The sequence below is a fragment of the Cetorhinus maximus genome, chromosome 3, assembly GCF_964194155.1.
Source record: "Cetorhinus maximus chromosome 3, sCetMax3.hap1.1, whole genome shotgun sequence".
NCBI classification, from domain to species: domain Eukaryota; kingdom Metazoa; phylum Chordata; class Chondrichthyes; order Lamniformes; family Cetorhinidae; genus Cetorhinus; species Cetorhinus maximus.
Window position 1 is genome coordinate 92,013,025 of NC_135881.1, and position 21,303 is coordinate 92,034,327.

General features: G+C 42.9%; 1 protein-coding gene across 2 annotated transcripts in view; it reads left to right on the forward strand.

The window, feature by feature from the left end:
* The window catches only part of stx17 (syntaxin 17), a 100,834-nt gene that overhangs the window by 18,072 nt on the left and 61,459 nt on the right, over positions 1 to 21,303 (forward strand). The window contains exon 2 of one of the 2 annotated variants that reach the window (XM_078538679.1): positions 3,464 to 3,628. In XM_078538679.1, the coding sequence (XP_078394805.1) occupies positions 3,506 to 3,628 (123 nt within the window). In that variant the 5' untranslated portion in view covers positions 3,464 to 3,505. Of the gene's footprint in view, positions 1 to 3,443; positions 3,629 to 21,303 lie in introns of those variants that run through there. The other variant, XM_078538680.1, reaches the window with a different exon arrangement.

The following is a 21,303-nucleotide window of genomic DNA, read 5'->3' on the forward strand; positions in this document are numbered from 1 at the left end:
GTGCAAACCCTCTCAGTTTGCCCATTGTGCAGGTGGGAGGTCATACAGTAGATGTAATATGAGCCACAAACGGCCACACATGCAGCTGGCGGAAGTATCTGCCCTACAGCATTTATCCCCAATTTGCATGCAATTGGGAAATTTTTGGCTATAGGTATGTATGCAGGCAATGAATATTTCACTGAACCCACTTGGGGGCCAGGTACACAGATTATTAAAATGTTATGAACAGGTTTTTAAAAAAATCATTTATGGGATGTGGGCGTTGCTAGCTAGGCCAATATTTATTGCCCATCCCTAATTGCCCTTGAGAAGGTGGCAGTGAGCTGCCTTTTTGAATCACTGCAGTATGTGGTGTTGGTATACCCTCAGTGCTGCTAGGGACGGAGTTCCAGGATTTCAACAGTGGAGAACTGGCAATATATTTCTAAGTCAGGATGATGAGTGGTTTGTCAGGTGGTGGTGTCTACTGCCCTTGTCCTTCTAGATGGTAGCGGTCATTGGTTTGGAATGTGCTGCCTAAAGAGGCTTAGTGAGTTCCTGCAGTGCATCTTGTAGATGGTAGACACTGCTGGCACTGTGCGTTCGTGGTGAACGGAGTTAACGTTTGTGCATGGGGTGCCAATCAAGCAGGTTGCTTTGTCCTGGATGGTGTCAAGCTTCTTCAGTGTTATTGGAGCTGCACTCATCTAGGCAAATGCAGCTACAACAGCACTCAAGGTATAGAAATAATCAGAAGGTTTAATGGAATGCTGGCCTTCATATCTAGACGGCTAAAATACAAGAGGATAGAAGTCCTGCTTCAGCTATACTTAGCCCTGGTTAGTCACACCTGGACTACTTTGAGCAGTCAGGACACCACACATTAGGAAGGATATATTGTCCTTGGAGGGAGCACAAATCTACTAGGATGATACCTGGACTCCAAGGGTTAAAATACAAGGAGAGATTAAACAAATCGAGTTGCATTCCCTTGAATTTAGAAGGTTAAGGGGTTACTTGATTGCAGTGTTCAAGATGTTATGGGGACTAGATAGTGTAAATTGAGAGAAAGTATTTCCACTAGTTGGGGACTAGAGTGCATTGTCTAAGAGTTAGAGCCAGAGCTTTCAGGTGTGAAATTAGGAAACACTTCTACACACAAAGGATGGTAGAAGTTTGGAACTCTCTTTCACAAATGGCAATTGATACTAGATACATAGTAATTCTTGAATTTGAGATTGGTAGTTTTTTTTTTATCCGAGGTGTAATGAGAGATATGAGGCAAAATTGCATATTTGGAGTTAGGTTTCAGATCAGCCATGATCTCACTGAGTAGCAGAATGGGCTTGAGGGACGAAATGGTGCACTCCTATTCCAATGTTCCAACTTTCAAACAAACTTTCCTTCTAGTCAAAAGGAAATGAAATATGTTGAACCTTAACTATTGATTAAAGGAATTACATTAGAAGAGAATTTACTCTTTGCCTGTAGAAATGGAATTGCTTAAAATCTTTAATTAAAAAAATAAAAAATTGACTCCATGTGCACTGATCAACAATTCTTTGTTTTATTCTGGTTTCTTAATGCTTTAAGTAACTGAAAGCAAAATGCAAGCAGGGGATTTCCCTCCGATAAGACAGAAACTTTATGTGGGAGAAAGGCCCAGACCACAACTTGCTCTCCATAAATGCTTTTCTATAGGATCTGTTTATAGACATAGGACAAAAGATAGGCTAGCACAACTGTGCGTTGGTGTGCTGTTGAGCTATATCACGGAGAAAGAATATAACTTTACACCCACGATTCCCCCTGTGGAAAGTTCACAATCTTGGCTGGGCTGCTTTGAGATGATGTCAAATGAAGATTGAGTCTCAAATTTCCTGTGCATTTGCATCAAGAGACATGCACAATCAAGACATAAAGACCTGATGTAAAACAATGAGAAAACCAGGGCATAAGTGTATTACGAATGTAATTATGCCAGGATCAAACTTCCCCAATCTTTTTCATCCGCCTATTGATTCTTGTGCCCCAATGCATATTGGCTTAGTATAATGGCTTTTTCCCTGTGCTAAAGAGCCAGACACATGATTCTTCTGCAAGTACACTATTTTACAATGGGTGTAAAATTCAGTCCAAAATTTTAAGTTCAACAAGAAATTGAAGCATGCCCAGTTGCATGTTCTTAAACATGCTGTGCCTAATGTGGATTAATGATTGTTAAATGGTTCAAATAATTTTTGCACGTAAAGCAGGATATATGGTGTGAGTTGCACACTTACCTCAGGCTCCAATTTTGCTGATTTCCTCTTGTTTATGCCAAATTTTAAGTTGCAGCATTGAACTAATGAGATTGGTAGAATATTTGGGCATGAATTGATATTGGTAAAATGGATGTACAAGCAGGCACAATTTCAGATGTGTCATCCCAATTATACCCTCACAGGAAATTCCACTTCTTTACAATTAATCGTATATCTACATCCCTTCAACTGCTAGAAGTAGCATGTTACACAAAGCTTTGCAAGAGGCCTGGGAGAAAATCATTTGCTTTGTTGTGAGAAATTATATGTAGCACAAGATGACCTAAAAGGGAATTTTAAAAAGAGTAGAAAAGATGAAATAACAACAACAATGGTTCTCTGTAACAAAATGCTTCTGCAATACAAGGTTAGAGTTTTGATATGAAAGGGATTTAAAATTGGATCATTCTTTGGGCTAAGGCTAAACCACATTCAAACCAGCAACGGTGCAAATGTGTTTTTAGGTCAGTGCAAAATAATTTAAGATTGATAGATCATCTATAGCATTGCTCATGGATAATTCAGGGTGTGAAGTGCAATTTCTGATGTTTCCCATAGTCCTACTCCAGCCTAGACCAAATAACTGTTCACCCATCTGGGTAAGACAGCAAATTTACTGAAGCATTACATGATGATTGGCATAAAAATGTATGCATTTTTTAATGAAGGGAATTTGACACAAAAAAATGGCAAAACTGGTGTGGCTGACGTAGTAATCATTTATTTCTCAGTACAAGAATTATTATTATTGTGTGGTATTTATTATGTAGGAGCAATTTTATGGGTGTCCTATTGCATTCGTATAAATTTTCAAATGACCAACTCGGTGTAAACAAAAATTGAGAGAGCACAATGAGGTTGTGCATGTGAACTTCCAAGGAAGTATTTTTATTTGCAACCAATATTTGAGGTGATGGGGAGCAGGGTTAGAATAGGCTTATATCAGCAGTTTTACATGAATGGAAAATTATATTTCCTTAAAAGTATCGCGATCTTTAAAACATCAATGTGTTGAATATCTTGCGATATTTTGTTAAAGAAGTTATTTATAAAAATCATCATTTAACACCTGTTTTACTTATTAGACTTCAAACTTTATGGTGAAAGGAAGAGCTTCTGAAAGACCTTGCACTATCAGTTTTTTTCCTTTGAACCAATGTTTTTAATCTTGAATGAAGGTCCAGATGTGTGAAAGACCCGAATAGCTGTTTGGAAACAGCATGGCAGAAGATCCTGCAAAATTGAATGTTCGACGATTGGAACCAGCTCTCCAGAAATTTGTTAAAGTTGCAATCCCAACCGATTTGGAACGGCTCCAAAAGCACCAGATAAATATTGATAAGGTTTGTGGGATTTATGTAAATATTGATGTGCTGTACATGTTTTCATGGTCAGTGGTATATATTTGGAATAAAATATTTACAATATTGATGAAAAAGAGACATGCTGTCGAAGCTTGCTTTCTTGCACTCATCAGGATAGAGGTAAGAATGCCAAATTTCAAAGGGAGCAACGATTTATAGTGCATGAGAAAAGGGTGCTGATAGGTTGGCAAGTTGACTCTGATTACTTAAGGCGTTGCCATGGAGAATGCACTAGGGAACTATTGTCCCCCACTCTTTTCTTTAATTTAAAATGGCACAATACCTGGACATTCCTTCTCCATGGAAATGCCTTGACCAATCAGAGTTAGCACAAGATGTTTAAAATCATAAAGGGATTCAATAGGGTAAATATTTCCTCTAGTGGAGAAATCAAGTAAAATAGGGCGTAATCTTAAAATTAGAGCTCGGCTATTTAGGAGTCTAGTCAGGAAACCCTCCTTCACATCATGTGTTGTGGAACTCCCTTCCTGAAAAGGTTGTGGATGCTGGGTCAATTAAAATTTTCAATGACAGTAATTCGCCAATTATATTAGGTAAAGTCATCAAAGAATATGGATCAGAGCTGCGTAAATGGAGTTGAGCCAGTGACCAATTCCTGTTTCTATGGGATCTAATCATTGTCTTCTCTGTTAAGTTTTCCGACCTTATAATTGTTCTGCACTGTGGCACTTGATCCTCCATCTAATTTTATCAATTGTATTTAAATTAAGGCTCATTTTATACTTTTAAGAAGTAATAAGTCAAGCAGTCCAGTTGTTTTTTTCCAGTCCAGTTGTTATCTTTGGCTTGCATTTGTCAGCACAAAATACCAGACTTAAGTGAACTCTACTATCAATCTCATTCTACACTTGATGTCTGGACCAATGGAAAGCAAATTGCAAAGGTTTTCTCAAAATCATCAAATTCATTTGAAACCTCTATCTGGAAAATACAAAAACTAACTGCCCTCTGTGACGGTTCACCTTCTGATTATTGTAAATTGTAAACTGCAGTTGGATTTAGACACAGGCTGCTCAGTAATTGTAATCAACCACTGAGCTACCTGCAGATACAGAAATGGCTTGCTAGTTCTGGTCAGGTTAAGGATCGAAGATAATGGAGTGTTACTGAATTGCAGTTATTGTTGTGAAATGGTAAGTCTTTAACACTGATGGGCTCAGCCATTGTAGTAAATAGCACACAGGACTGTATTTTTCTAAAATTTAATATGATTTATGTAGTGTTGTAGGTTGTAAAGCAGTGTCATTCATTTCATTTCACAATTCTAAAAGGAGCTCTTGACATAGTCTATTCATATTAAAAATATGGCCTGTATTTTTATTCTTTATCAGTGTACCTGCTTGTTTTCAGATAGGGTATTGTTGTTACATCCAATATGGTGTGCATCTTGGGTGTAGTGGGCATTAATCTGTTCAGTTTCTTTGTACAGTAAATAATCAGGATGTACTGCAGCCATCACTGTCTGATTTTAGGATTCCAAGGATGCAGAGTTGGCTTGAGCATGCAATTTGGGGTCCAAAATGGTGTCTGCTGTGTGTGTCCATTGGATCTGTAAATTGAGCTGAATACCATCTTGTGCACGCCCAGCTACCAAAACATGTATAGTGTGCAGAGTGCAGACAGATTGTGCAATGCAGATTTGACACCAGTGATGCCATTTGGGAGCACAACTCTCCAGGTGATACCATCTCTTAACATCATACCTCCCAGGATTCCCCACCGATCGTATCTAAAGGTATTGTCAACTACTGCTAGTTATTGTTACGAAAGAAGGAAATGGCAACACCTCCTGTGAGCTGGCCTGCACAACCACGACAACCAATGGCTACAGTAGCTCGGCAACAGGTGCCAATGCCGAAAACAACAGCCTGTATCGTCAATTGGTAGCTTCATGTGTGGTGTTTATGGCAAAACCTGCTCCTCAAGGATTGGCCTTCACAGCCATCAGCAAAGATGCACCAAATGAAGACACCCCACTAAATGATCTACATGTCCACCATCTCTCATATATGGAAGAATGCCAACAAGAAGCAACTACACACAGGTTCGTGTGTGTCAACTGTGGCTCAAGTGGTAGCACTTCCCCTTCTGAGTCACAAGGTTCCAGGTTCGAGTCCCATCCAGGCTTGAACACAAAAATCAAAGCTGACACGCCAGTGCAGTACTGAGGGGGTGCTGCACAATTGGAGGTGCCGTCTTTTAGATGAGACATTAGACCGAGGCCCCATCTGCCCCTTCAGGTGGATGTAAAATATCCTATTGAGAATGCATCAGAGTTGAGTGAGTTGGAATCAAATGTTGGCAGAAAAAACAGTGGCTGAACAATGGGCCACCTTAAGAGAAAAAGTATTGCAGGCAATGTCAAGGTATATTGCCTTGAAGGGGAAAGGAAGGACAAACAAATCCAGAGCGCCCTGGATGACGAGAGAGAGAGAGAGAGGTAAAGATGAAAAAGAATTGCGCGCGCGTGCGACAGGTATCAGGTAGAAAATACAATGGAGAATCAGGCTGAATATAGAAGGACCGGGGGAAGTGAAGAAACTAATAAAGCAAGGAGAGAGCATGAAAGGAGACTTTCAGCTAACATAAAAGGGAATCCAAAGGTCTTCTATAAGCATGTAAATAATAAAAGGGTGGTAACAGATTAAGGCCGATTGGGGACAAAAGAGGGGATTTGCATGTAGAGGCTGGAGAAATAGCGGAGGTGTTGAATGAATACTTTGCACCTGTCTTTACAAAGGAAGAACTTGCTACCCAGGCCGAAGTGAGAGAGGAGTAACTGGTACACTAGAAGAATTTAAAATCGAGAGGAAGGAGGTGTTGGAAAGGCTATCTTTACTTAAAATAGGTAAGGTATCAGTGCCGGATGAGATGCATCCAAGGATACTGAGAGAAGTGAGAGCGGAAATTGCAGAGGCTCTAGTGATAATCTTCCAATCTTCCTTGGACACAGGGAAGGTGCCAGAGGACTGGAGAACTGCGAATGTTACACCTTTGTTCAAAAATGGGTGCAAAGATAAAGCTGGCAACTACAGGCCAGTCAGTTTGACTTCAGTGGTAGGGAAACTTCTGGAAACTATAGTACTATAGAACTATAGAAAGTATAGGATAAAATCAATAATCACTTAGACAAGTGCAGGATAATTAAGAAAGCCAGCATGGATTCATTAAGGGAAAACCATGTTTAACTAACTTGCTGGAGTTTTTTTGAGGAGGTAACAGAAGGTTGATAAAGGAAACTTTGCTGATGTGGGTATGGATTTTCAAAGGGCATTTGATACAGTGCCTTACAACAGACTTGTGAGCAAAATTCTAGGTCATGGAATAAAAGGGAATGTAAGCACTTGGATAAGAAATTGGCTGAATGACAGGCAACAGAGTGTAGTGATAAATGGTTGTTTTTCAGATTGGGGAAAGGTTTGTAGTGGAGTTCGTCAGGGGTCAGTGTTGGGACCCTTGCTCTTCCTGATATATATTAATGACCTAGACTGTGGCATGCAAGGCATGATTTCAAAAGTTGGAGATATGAAGATTGGAAATGTTGTCAACTGTGATGGGGATAGTCTTGAAATTCAAAAGGACATAGACATGTTGGAGAATTGGGCAGACAAGTGGCAGCTGAAGTTCAATGCAAAGAAGTGTGAGGTTATTCATTTTGGCAGGAAAGATATGGTGAGACAGTATAAAATAAAGGGAGTGCCTCTAATGGAGGTGCAGGAACAGAGGGACCTCGGTGTATACATACATAGGTCATTGAAGATGGCAGGGCATGTTGAGAGAACAGTTAATAAAGCATGTAGTATCTTAGGCTTTATCAATAGGGGCACTGAGTACAAGATTAAGGAGGTCATGTTGAACTTGTATAAGACACTAGTTAGGCCTCATCTGGAGTACTGCATCCAGTTTTGGGTGCCATACTTGAGGAAGGATGTGAAGGCATTGGAGAAAGTACAGAGGAGATTCACAAAAATGATTCCTGGGATGGAGAACTGTAGCTATGAGGATAGATTGGAGAGGTTAGGACTGTTTTTCTTAGAGAAAAGAAGGCTTAGAGGAAACTTGATAAAGGTATTCAAGATCTTGAGGGGTATGGACAGGGTAAATAGTGAGAAACTGCTCCCACTCAAGAGAACATCAAGAACTAGAGAGCACAGATTCAAAATAATTGGCAAAAGGAGTAAATGTGATGTGAGGAAAAATTTTTTCACCCAGAGGGTGGTTGGAGTCTGGAACAAACTTCCTGAAGGGGTGATAGAGGCAGTTTCCATTGAGATATTCAAAAGGGAATTGGATTGCTACCTGAAAAGAGAGTGTGTGCAAGGTTGCAGGGATACGGCAGGGGAGTGGGATTAAGTGGAATGCTGAGCCAGTGCAGACTCAGTGGGCTGAATGGCCTCCTTCTGCACTGTAAAGATACTGTGATACTATTTCGAAAAAGAGCTGTTATCCCCGGTTACCCCTCAGTATTACCAAAAGCAAATTGTCTTGTCATTATCACATTGCTGTTTGTGGTAGCTTGCTGCGTGCAAGTGGCTGCCCTTTTTCCTAAATTACTACGGTGGATATACTTCAAATGAACTTCATTGACTGTAAAGCACTTTGAGACATCCAGTGATCCTGATAAGCGCTATATAGAACACCACCACCTGGAAGTTCCCATCCAAGTCACTCACATTCCTGAGTTGGAAATATATCACCATTCCTTCACTGTCGCTGGGTCAAAATCCTGAAACTCCCTCCCTAACAGCACTGTGGGTGTACCTAAACCACATGGACTGCAGAGGTTCAAGGAGGCAGCTCACCACCTTCTCAGGGGCAACTAGGGATGGGCAATAAATGCTGGCCCAACAAGCAAAGCCCACATCCCGTGAATTAATTTTAAAAAGTCTTTCTTTCTTTTAGCTACTGGATGATTTCTTCTAGGTATTGGTACATCACTACAAGCATTTGGTGCTTTCTGCAAAATTCTAGAAGGAGTGGTGTAGCAGGTGCTGAAGGATATTTTGCCGACCAAGGCTTCTACATGAACCATTTGCTCTGCAGCATGGGGTGACTAGTAGGCCTTCTCCTTGGAATAGAACATGACAGTGAAAATGATCAGAGGCATGCAGAACAGGACAAGCTGCTGGTAGAGAAAGGAGAGGAAGAAGGGCTATTAGCCTGAGGCTGTACCTACTATAGGTGTTCAGGGAGCAATTCTCCTACTTGAACCTCAGCAGGAAGCAATGTGTGAGATATCTGCACTTCACTAAGGAGGCCCTCACTGAAATTTGCCAAATGCTGTAGCAACAGAACAGGGCAAAGACCACATTGCCAGTGGTTGTGAAGGTGATTGTGTCAATTAACTTTTATGTATGTGGCTGGCTCCTTCCAGGCTGGAACTGGATATGTTAGCAACATCCCAAGTTTGCCACCTACTTGTTATATAAGGAAGGTCACCAAGACTCTATTCAAAGAGAGCTAACTACATTTCATTTCCTAATACAAAAGCAAAATACTGTGGTTTCTGGATATAAAACGGAGCATATAGGAAATACTTAGCATGTCAGACAGCATCTGTGGAGACAGAAACAAAGTTAACGTTTCAAGTCTATGACTTTTGATCAGAACAGGAAAAGTTAGACATATAATAGATTTGTAGCAAGGAAAGGTCTTGGAGGGAGGGGTAAGAACAAAAGAGAAGGTCTGTGATCAGGTGGAAGGCAGGACAGGTTAAGTGACAGAAGGGATGAATGTGCAAGGCAAAAGGACATGGTAATGGAGCAAGTAAAGAAACAAAAAAAAAGTTCTAGATGAGATGTAAATGGGAATCGCAGAATCATGACCAATAGCTGCCATCCAACCAAATGAGGGGAGAGATTATGATCTGAGATAGTTGAACTCAATGTTGAATCCACAAGGCAGTAAATGCCTAATCATAAGATATGGTGCTTTTTCTTGAGCTTATGTTGAGCTTCCTTGGAACAGTGTAGGGGGCTGAGGACAAGGAGGTCAGAGGTAGAGTGGTGTGGAAAATTAAAATGACAAGCGACCGAAAACTCAGCGTTATGCTTGCGGTAACCCAATCTGCATTTGGTCTTCCCAATGTAGAGCAGACTGCATTGTGAGCAGCGAATGCAGTATACTAAATTGAAAGAAGTACACGTAAATCGCTGTTTCATCTGGAAGAATTGTTTGGAGTCTTGGATGATAGGAAGGGAGGATGTAAAAGGCCAGGTGCTGTATTTTTACCAGGATATTGTGGAGGGGATGTTCTCTTCAGAATGCTGAAAGGGGAGGGAAAAATGTTATTGAAGGTGGCACCATCTTGGAAGTTGTGGAAATATTTCAGGATGAACCATTGAATATGGAAGCTGGTATAGTGGAAGGTGAGGAGAACCTAATGGTGGTTCTGGGAGGAAGGGAAGGAACTGAGAGCAAATGTGCAGGAAATGGAATGGACGCAGCCAAGGGGCCTGTCAACCATGGTGGAGGAGAATTGTTGATTGCGGAAAAAGGAAGACATATTGGAAACACTGGTGTGGAAGGAACTATCAGAACAGATGTGACGGAAGCAAGGTGGGACAAAGTGCTGTCAAGATAATGGAGTCACTGGGCTTATAATGGTGTTTAGTCAACAGTCTATCCCCAGGATTTTTTAAAATTCTTTACTGGGATGTGGGCATTGCTGACCATCCCTAATTGCCCTTGAGAAGGCAGCAGTGAGCTGCCTTCTTGAACTGCTGCAGTCCATCTGGTGTAGGTACATCCACAGTGCTGTTAGGAAGGGAGCTCCAGGATTTTGACCCAGCAACTGTGAAGGAATAGCGATATAGTTCCAAGTCAGAATGATTTGTGGCTTGGAGGGGAACTTGCAGCTGGTGGTGTTCCCATGTGTCTACTGCCTTTGTCCTGGGTGGTAGAGGTTGAGGTTTGGAAGGTGCTGTCGCTTGACGAGTTGCAACAGTTCATCTTGTATATAGTACACACTGCTGCCACTGTGCGTCAGTGGTGGAAGAAGTGAATGTTTAAATTGGTGGATGCAGTGTCGATCAAGCAGGCTGCTTTGTCCTGGATGGTTTGAGCTTCTTGAGTGTCATTGGAGCTGCACTCATCCAGGCAAGTAAAAAAACATTCCATCACATTGCTGGCCAGAGGAGGAGGTCCAGACTGAAGGAGGATTCTGAAGATGAAGGTGACAAAACAGCTTAGTGTTGTGCCAAGCTTGAAATTCATTGAGAATGAAAGGGGATGTAGCTTTTGTTGAGGACTGATCATCACCATCAACACCCTGAAGATTACCATTGACCAGAAACTGAACTGGACCAGCTATATAAATACTGTGGCTACAAGAGCAGGTCAGAGACTGGGAATTCTGCAGTGAGTAACTCACCTCTTGACTCTCCAAAGCCTGTCCACCATCTACAAGGCACAAGTCAAGAATGTGATGGAATACTCTCCACTTGCCTGGATGAGGGCAGCTCCAACACCATTCAAGAAACTCAACACCATCCAGAACAAAGCAGCCTGTTTGATTGGCACCCCATCCAGCACCTTAAACGTTCACTCCCTCCACCACTGATGCACAGTGGCAGCAGTGAGTGCCAATTACAAGATGCATTGCAGCAATTCAACAAGGCTCCTTCGACAGCAGCTTCCAAACCTGTGGCCTCAACCACATAAGGACAAGAGCAGCAGATAAATGGGAACACCACTACCTGCAAGTTCCCCTCCAAGTCACACACCATCCTGACATGGAACTATATCGCCGCTGCTTCACTGTCACTGCGTCAAAATCCTGGAACTCCCTCCCTACCAGTACTGTGGATGTACCTACACCACATGGACTGCAGTGGGTTAAGAAGGTGACTCACTACCAACTTCTCAAGGGCATAGGCAATAAATGTTGGCCTAGCCACCAATGCCGACATCCCGTGAAAGAATAAATTTTAAAAAATCATTTGAGGTCAGAGGAAAAGGTCGGAGGGTTTAGTGAAAGCATGGCACGAAATTAAATTGGAAGAAGGGATTGGGGCAGGGGAAAGGGAAGGATATGGAGCACCACTGATATCTTTTGTTTCTTGTCCTACTACCATCTCCTTTTGTATTGTACCATCAACCCTTTTGTTAATTAATCCCTCCTGCCTTCCAACTGTCATACTCTCCCTTTTGTTCTCCCTGCGACTACCCCGCTCTGTGCTTGTGGCTTGTGCTCCATGGAATCACTGCCAATCCCCTGTGATGGTGCCTCAGCAATCATAGTAATTTGTTGGTGGATTTATTGCTGGGCTGTTGTTACTCCCTGAAAGCCCCTTTTGAACGGTGGTATCAGCAGCCATAATTACAGCAGTCTGAGCTTACATGGCAGCAAGCTAATCTTAAATGACTTCAGTCTGAGTTTTGACAGCAGCATCTGCTGGAAGCTGCTTGTGCTGCAGTGGCAGTTGAGACATTGATTATCAGATGCTGCTTCATGGTTGAGACCACAAGTGTACACATGGAGTTGGCCACCATTTTCATCTGGGAAATGAGGTGCTTCAAGCTCTGTGAAAAACCCTGTGCTAAGCTGGTGCTGAATTCCAGCATGCTTCTTGACATGAACCACAGGCTTCCTAATGCACCAAGCATTTTTGTTGTGTATATCCATCAACCACCTTCTGTAGCCCGCCTTATCGAAGAGCTCACCTTTGCAGCAGAATTCATGTCAGACCAAGTCATCTGGTGAACTGAAATCTGCATCCTGCCCTGGCTCTAGGCCACTCGTACCCATTGTCTCACCATGTCAGATCCTGGCTCTAATCTAACTTCTATGATATACGCAGTGTCAGGATCTGAGCTAGTGGCTGCAAGTGTGAAAGCAAGTGATGGTGTGTCTTATTCATCACTCTTCTTGCTGTTTCTCCACTGCCTGACCAAGTTGCACTTCTTGGATATCTGAAAGAAGAAAGGAGGAGGGGGGGAAAGTTAGAGGTGCAGGCTTACATCATCATACACCAGTTTGTAAATCAGAAGAGATTGTAGGATGAAGAAGAAGTGGATTTAAGGAGGATTAGATATGAGGACACTGCCACAAGCTTTTAGATTTCTTCCTTCAAATGTCTCACTGCCACACCTTAGAGTTAAATCTCAGCCCCAAAAACTGTTAGTAATTGAATCTGAGCCTTCAGACTTTGTTACTGCCCTTCCTCCCCACAACAGGTACTTCCAGTAATGACTGAGTTAATACATTCAGCAGGAGTTGGGTGAATGTTGAAAACTTGAATTAAGACATTATTTTGCAAAACTCAATTAAGTAATTAAAATGATAGCTTGCAGAAACTCTACCACAGATCTCTTGAATAATATCCGAGGGGTCTGCGATCAGATGTAACAAAATGTATTAATGTGTAGAGGAATATTAATGCCATGTTATGTTTATGAACGGTTATTTTTAAAATTTATCATCAGGACACTATTTAAACAAGTATTTAGTTGGAGTCTGTATAAAGAAATAAATGAGTTTTTCCTATAATCTTGCATTAATCTGTCTCTTTCTTTCCTTTGACCCTATCCTGTTTCCTGTGAGTGTCCTGTGTATTGGCAATCCTCCACAGATTTACCAGTAGGAACGGGATTGTGAATACTTAATCAGAGCACTCTCTCAGTGAATAAGGTAACTAAGTAGCTTGGTGGATAAAGTTCAGTGGACAGACACGTCCAGATTCAAGTCTTGGTCTGAGCTGAGTTAGTTAGTTAATCACATCCAAGGGAGTTAGTGAAGTTCCACAATTGGCTCCTGAGGTCGTGAAGGTACAGAAAAGTTGAGTTAGGAATTCCACTGCTCATTGCTATCCAGAAAGGCAGTCCAAATGTGGAGTAGATGTTGGGTAAGAGAAGGGATTAGGCTGGGCTGTCATTCCTTCTACAGTTGAATATATCTTATATGGTGCACATGGCCTCAGGCCACATCATGTACCACTGTATGGCAACAAGCATTGGTGCCTTTGGGGAGAAAACTGCCCCTAAAAATAACCTGATTGCATGAAACAATAATTGCATAATTTACCACTGCTCACAGAAGCCAAACTCAAAAGAACATGTACAAAGTTGCTGGTATGTTTTGTTTATGGTTGTTAATACAAGGACTGGAGTGAGGATTTTACTGCAGTTATGTATAATAGGTTATGAGAGTATTCTTCAAAGGACATGCATGGAAAAACAGGGGACCGGATCTTGTAGTCAGTGGCGGAGTGGAGGCATTTGCCACTGACTGCACGAAGAAGTAACCTTGGTCGTGGGCTGCAATGGGAACTTGCTCTCCTAGCTGCAGCATGGGTCCAATGGCAAAGTCAGTGGAGAGGTCTAGCAAGATGGTGCATTGCTGCTGAAGTCACACCCTGCCGCGCCCCCCCCACCCCCTCACCCTTGATGCTAAGAACTGAAGCCACATCCCTTGAGGTCTGAGTTCAGCTCAATGACAGGTAAGTGTTTCTTCACTTCTTAGACTTTCTTATTTGATGACGGTGATGAAAGTGTATATATGTTTTAATTAAATATATGTTTTAATTACAGCTCCCCACCACCGGTCTCCTCCCCCCAAGTATCCCTGGCACCCCCAGGTCCTCTCCACATCGGCTCCTTGGTTCCAATGATATCGGCAACAGTGCTTGATGGAGGGGAAAGATCGCAAGTGCTGTTTCAGACATTGGTAGGGCAGTGGTGATGGGGTGGGAGGGGGAGGAAGGAGCAGAACCAGAAGAGTCGCGGAGTTTGTGGGGAAAGGAACTGGGGTAGCTGGAGGAGAGGGAGTGTTTGAAGGCATATGCCTCCTGAGCAGGCGCCGCACCTCCTAGGAGCGGTCCTAAAAAAATTCAACGTTAAAAAGTTGTGTTATGTTCTGGGTAATCAGCTGAAGTTTCCAAATGACAGGTCCTGGTGAAACCATCAGTGTGGTTCCCATTCAGGTGCACCACGACCTCTGTATTTAAGGTTACGTGGGCTCCCCGGAAGTTGTGGTGCATTGCAGCTCTCATTAGCAGCAAACTTCTCTGAGTTTGCCTCTACTGTGACTGCAAGACCTGGGCCAGAGTGTTCTACCATTGTCAACCAGGGCGGCATTCATCCTGAGACACCAGGTTACTTGTGACTTAAGATCTATAGGCCACCTTGGCAATGGGTATTTGTACCATCATTGCAGTATTATTCTCGGTTGTTCAGGATTCAGTCAACACCCAACAGTAAATTGAGTTATATCAAATTAACTGTTACATTAAATGTTTGCTGTTCTTGTGGAATTTTGTAGAAATGTTTTCACCAAGAATGCAATATAACCAATTTGTCTCCATTAAACCCTTGGTTGGATTATTCAGGAGCAGATAAGTTAGCGTCCATTTAATTCCTGGCTCTGCTGTCCAGATGTAGGTTAGTATGTCCATTTAATCTCTGTTTAGACTATTTAAAAGTGGCTAAGTATAGGGGGAACTTAAACCTGGGATCCTGGTTGGGGTGGAGGTGGGAGGTTTCAATCCGTTCCATCTCACAACATGAGCAGCCAAGGGGCCCAGGTTATTTGAACACCCAAGCCTTTTCTGCATGCTGCTGCTCAGCTACCTATCCCAAATAAGTGGGGACTGGCCGCTGGCCAATGGGCAAGATATTACTCCACGTGATATCAAGAAACGGCTGAAGGCACTGGATACTGCAAAGGTGACGGGCCCCGACAATATTCCGGCAATAGTATCGAAGACTTGTCCTCTGCAACTTGCCGTGCCTCCAGCCAAGCTGTTCCAACAGCTACAACACTGGCATCTACCTGGCTATGTGGAAAAATGCCCAGGTGTGTCCTGTACACAAAAAGCAGGACAAATCCAACCCAGCCAATTACCACCCCATCAGTCTACTCTCCATCATCAGTAAAGTAATGGAAGGGGTCATTAACAGTGCTATCAAGGCACTTGCTTAGCGATAACCCAGTTGCTCACTGACACCCAGTTTGGGTTCCACCAGGATCACTACCATCTAGAAGGACAAGGTCAGCAGATAGATGGGAACACGACCACCTGGAAGTTCCCCTCCAAGTCACTCATCATCCTGACTTCGAAATACATCACCATTCCTTCACTGTCGCTGGGTCAAAATCCTGGAACTCCCTCCCTAACAGCACTGTGGGTGTACGTACACCACGTGGACTGCAGCGGTTCAAGAAGGCAGCTCACCACCACCTTCTCAAGGGCAACTAGGGATAAGCAATAAAATGCTGGCCCAGCCAGCGAAGCCCACATCCCAGGAATGAATTAAAAAAAACTTTGGTTTTGAAGGATTGATGAAGGTAGTGCAGTGGATGTTGTGTACATGGATTTTAGCAAGGCATTTGACAAGGTCTCACATGGCAGATTGGTCAGGAAAGTAAAAGCCCGTGGGATTCAGGGTAATGTGGCAAACTGGATAAAAGGTTGGCTTTGTAACAGGAAGCAAAGGGTAATGGTCGATGGATGCCCTTGCGAATGGAATGTTGTCTCAAGTGGTGTTCCACATGGCTTGGTGTTAGGACCTTTGCTGTTTGTGTTATACATTAACAATTTGGACATGAACGTGGGGGGCACGATTGGGAAATTTGCAGATGACACGAAAATTGGCCGAGTAGTGGATAGTGTACAGGATAGCCATAATCTCCAAAACGATTTAGATGGATTGGTGGAGTGGGCGGTAAAGTGGCAGATGGATTTTAACATAGAGAAGTCTGAGGTCATACATTTAGGGAGGTCAAACAGTTACAGGGATTACAAAATAAATGGGAATATACTAAGAGGGGTAGATGAAGTGAGAGATCTTGGCATACAAGTACACAGGTCCCTGAAGGCAGCAGTTCAAGTAGACAAGGTTGTAAAGAAGGCATATGGAATGCTCTCCTTCAGTGGCAGAGGTATAGAATATAGAAGTAAGGATATAATGTTGGAATTGTATAAAACACTGGTGAGGCCACAACTGGAGTATTGTGTGCAATTCCGGTCACCACATTACAGGAAGGATGTAATAGCTCTGGAGAGAGTGCAGAGGAGGTTTACAAGAATGTTGCCAGGGTTAGAAAAGTGTAGCTACGAGAAGAGATTGGATAGGTTGGGGTTATTTTCCTTAGAACACAGAAGGCTGAGAGGTGACTTGATTGAGGTGTACAAAATTATGAGGGGAATAGATAGAGTGGACAGGATAAAATTGTTTCTCTTGATGGAGAATTCTAGAACCAGGGGACATAGATTCAGGATAAGTGGCAGAAGGTGTAGGGGGGACATGAGGAAGAACTTTTTTATGCAGAGGGTAGTGGGTGTCTGGAATTCGCTGCCCAAGTTGGTGGTAGAGGCAGAAACTTTAAACTCTAAAGTGCTGTAAACTGCAGGGCTATGGGCCGGGTGCAGGAAGGTGGGATTAGAAAGGGCACCTGGGTGTCCTAGGGCTGGCATGGACAAGATGGGCCGAATGGCCTCATTCTGTGCTGTAACTTTTCTCTGGTTCTATGGTTCTTATCAATAGTTGTTTGAATAATGCGTCAACACCATAATTTTCATCAGAGGTTAGGACATTCAGGTGCACTTGTCCTCTTCTGGTTAGCTCCTGCTGCCTCCAGTTGTGTGCCATGTTGTCCTGAAAGAGAGAGAGGTAAGTGTGTTAGAGAGTGTTGTGCAACCTGTTTGCTGATGTGGCTGTCGTGATTAAATAGCTGGTAGTGTGTGCAAGATGTGGGTGTGAGGTTTACATCAGTATTAAGTATGCGAGGGTGCGGTGGAGATTTTGAATGTCAGGTATGAGTCCTGATTGATAGAGATTGTTAGCAGGTGAGTGATGAGGTGTGGTGGATTTAAGTGTGCCTAAGACTTAGTGATGCAATTGATATGTTATGACATTTGAGGATGCATTTATTGACCTTGACTACTCATGTGAGGTCATTGAATTTCTTAAAGCACTGAATCTAGGTCCTTGTTGTTAGACTCCCAGGCATTAGCTTCAATGGCTATCTGTTCCCACAGTTATTTTGATTGTGTATGAGGACCTTCTGGACCCCTGTTGATAGAGGACATCTCCCCTACCTTCCCCATCTCCTCCATCAAGTGAATTGATTGAAAACCTTGGAGTCTGCTCTGTCTCATGTTGCGGCATTCCCAGACCATATTCACTTTCTGCATACCTTCCAGTATGTGTTCCAGCCAAAATGCACCTCCCCTTTAAGAGATGCAGGCTAGCTTTAAGCTTAATGATGCAAGGAAGTTAAGTTTTTCTTTTGACAGCCCCCCCCATTGATATGTGCAGCAGCTAAACAACACAGTTAGCACTGGCTGCACGTACCAATCATGCTGTTCGACAGGCAGTAGAGCATGGCATGCAGCCTAGGCTTTAATCAATGGGTGTATGTTAATTGTGCATCGTGATCCCTGTGCCTGTTTTTGGGAGCCAACCAATTTAGCAGGCCCCCAGAAGTTAATAAATCCAAGATTGGCACCATCTATTTTGCGATAAATTGATTTATCCTGCTTTTTTTCGCTATTCTTTGACTTTGATTGTGTACTAGGACCTACAGAACACCGCCTTCTATTGCTGCACTTTAGGAGTTCAATGTTGGGTTCCAAGCAAACTAAAACTCATGAAAGCAAAATACTGCGGATGCTGGAAATCTGAAACAAAAATAGAAAATGCTGGAAAAACTCAGCAGGTCTAATATGAACCTTCTTAAGAGCTCTGAAGAAGGTTCATACGGACTCGAAACGTTAACTCTGTTTCTCTCCACAGATGCTGCTAGACCTGCTGAGTTTTTCCAGCATTTTCTGTTTTTGTTTGAGGTATAAGTAATTGTGATAGTTATGACATGCACCATTCTTTATAAATATAGTAGTGAAATAATGTTAGTAATGTAGGCTGGCACTTCAGTGCTGAACTGAGCACTGCTCTTTGGAGGTGTTATCTTGCGGATAAAATGTGAAACAGATGCCCCATAAAGTAAATGTAAAAGATCCCATGGCACTATTTGAAGAACAACAGGAGAGTTCTCCCAGTATCCTGGCCAACATCCCACAGATTATCACACCATTATCTCATTGCTGCTTTGGGACTTTGCTCTGTGCAGATTGACTACTGCATTTCATGTAGTACCACAGTGACTACATTTGATAAGTAATTCATTAGCTGTAAAACACTTTAGAATGTCCTGAGGTATGAAAAGAATTGTATAAGTTCTTTTGTTACAGTGGTGGTGTATTACAGATCACTTGGAGTCAGAGTTGCTGTGGCAACATGCACTTTTACATGCATGTTATGGCCTGGAGCTATGGATAGTGATAGAAGCTCCAACTTTTTTTCAATGACATAGCTGACCAGGACTGATCTCTCCCGCTCTTACATCGGCATATATTGGAAGGAATTGCAGGTTGATGATCGACTTTTTTGGCCGCGATTTGAACTCACCTTCCTTGCCCATCAAAACAAAATCTGGAATTATAAGTCTAATGATGACCATGAAACCATTGCCGATTGTTGTAAAAATCCATCTGGCTCACTAATGTCCTTTAGGGAAGGAAACCTGCTGTCCTTACCTGGTCTGGCCTACATGTGACTCCAGACCCACAGCAATGTGGTTGACTCTTAAATGCCCTCTGAATAAGGGCAATTAGGGATGGGTAATAAATGCTGGTCAAGCCAGTGACACCCACAACTCATGAATGAATTTTAAAAAAAGCCCTGGGGTGGGACTTAAACCTGGAGCTTCTGGCTTAGAGCAGGAATGCTACCCGCTGCACCACAAGACCACCTCTTTCTTTATACTGATTTACAAATTTATATTGTTGGGATTTACTGCATGTGTGCGATGACAAGTGAAACAAAATGCACCTATCTGAATTTATGTTTTACAGGATTAGGGAGCAGGGTTTTCATATTTGTGCTTAATTTAGAATTCTTTTTACAGGGTAATGCTTACAACTGTTTCTCCATGGCTTTTCCAGTGTGTCCCTCACCCTCAATCTTCAGGGGAAGCCTGAAATAGATGAAGAAGGATGGGAATGAAGATGTGAGGTTGAGAAGGGAAGGAAGGATGGGGCTGAGGATTTGTTGAAGAGGGAAGAGTTTGTATGTTTTATGTTTGGCAGTTTGGAAGGGGTCTCTGACTTTTTGTGTATGGAGGTCGCAATTTTTCTGAATGTGTGATAATGCTTTAGCGTGTATGGGGTCCTGCAAATTTTGTTCATGGGATCTTACAACTTTTGCATCTTGGGGTTTGAATGTTCTGTGTATCAGGGCTCGCATTTCTGTGCAATCATAACGTTTGCAGCTCCAAAGGGTTGTACTATCCTGCTCTGTGTCCCCAGCAACTCACTGGGAGCAGTGTCCACTGTTGGGACCATACCTGAAAGAGGTTGTCACCATGGAAGCTGGCCATCCTCCCAAACAGTTAACTGGGGTCTGGGGGTGCCAGGGCCAGTCAGGCAGGCTCCAGCATGGTAAGGGGGCAGGTGGTGAAGGCAGGCAGGCAGGTCATTGCTGCTGGGAGGCACCTCTTTGAGTCAACAAATCCTTAAAAAGCCCCTGCCCACAAGCCCACAGGGAGGCTGCTTAGGGTCCACGTGGCAGTCTCCCCACGCAGCTACCTGCTGCTGGTAAAATGCAAGTGGGGCTGGGAGGAGCCCTTTATTGGCCACTTAAGTGGCTCAAATGGTCTCTTGGTAGGGGGGCGCGGGGAACATGCTCCACCTTCCCTGCCACTGGTAAAATGCAATGGTGGTAGGCAGACAACGAGAACTCTACCCCCTACCTTCCCTTGCTATTTTACTGGTGCCTCCGATTCCTAGCCCATTAACATAGGGCTGCTAAAATCTAGTCTGTTTTAATACAAGCTGTTGGTTTCTGAGAGTTGTAATTAGAAATGTATTTATTTATTGTTTGTGACTGAAGTTCTATACAACACATTTAATTTTTATTCGTTCATGGGATTTGTGTGTTGCTGGTAAGGCCAGTATTTATTGTCCACCCCTGATTGGCTCTTGAGAAGGTGGCAGTGAGCCATCTTCTTAAAGGGCTGCAGTCTCCTTGTGGTATAGTTAGGGAGTTCCAGGATTTTGATCCAGTGACACTGAGGGAACAGCGCATCTTGTAGATGGTACTCACTGCTGCTAAAGTGCACCAGCAGTGGAGGAAGTGTATGTTTAAGGTGCTTGAGAGGGTGTCAGTCTGATGGTCTGCTTTGCCTTAGATGGTGTCCAGCTTCTTGAGTGTTGTTGGAGCTGCACTTACTCAGGCAAGTGGGGAGTATTCCATCACACTCCTGACTTGTGCCTTGTAGGTGGTAGAAAGGCTTGGGGGAGTCAGGAGGTGAGTTTACTCATGCAGAATACCCAGCCTTTGATCTGTTCTTATAGCCACAAAATTTATGTGACTGGTACAGTTAAGTCTCTCCTCAATGATGATCCCCAGGATGGAGAATTCAGCAATGGTAATGCCACTGAATGTTAAGGGGAGATGGTTAGATTTTCTCTGGTTGGAGATGGTCATTGCCTGGCACTTGTGTGTCATCAGCCTGAGCTTGAATTTTGTCCAGGTCTTGCTGAATGCAGACATGATCTGCATCAGTATCTGAGGAATTACTAATGGAATTGAACAGTGAAGGAAGTAAAATCATTGATAAAGCAGCTGAAGGA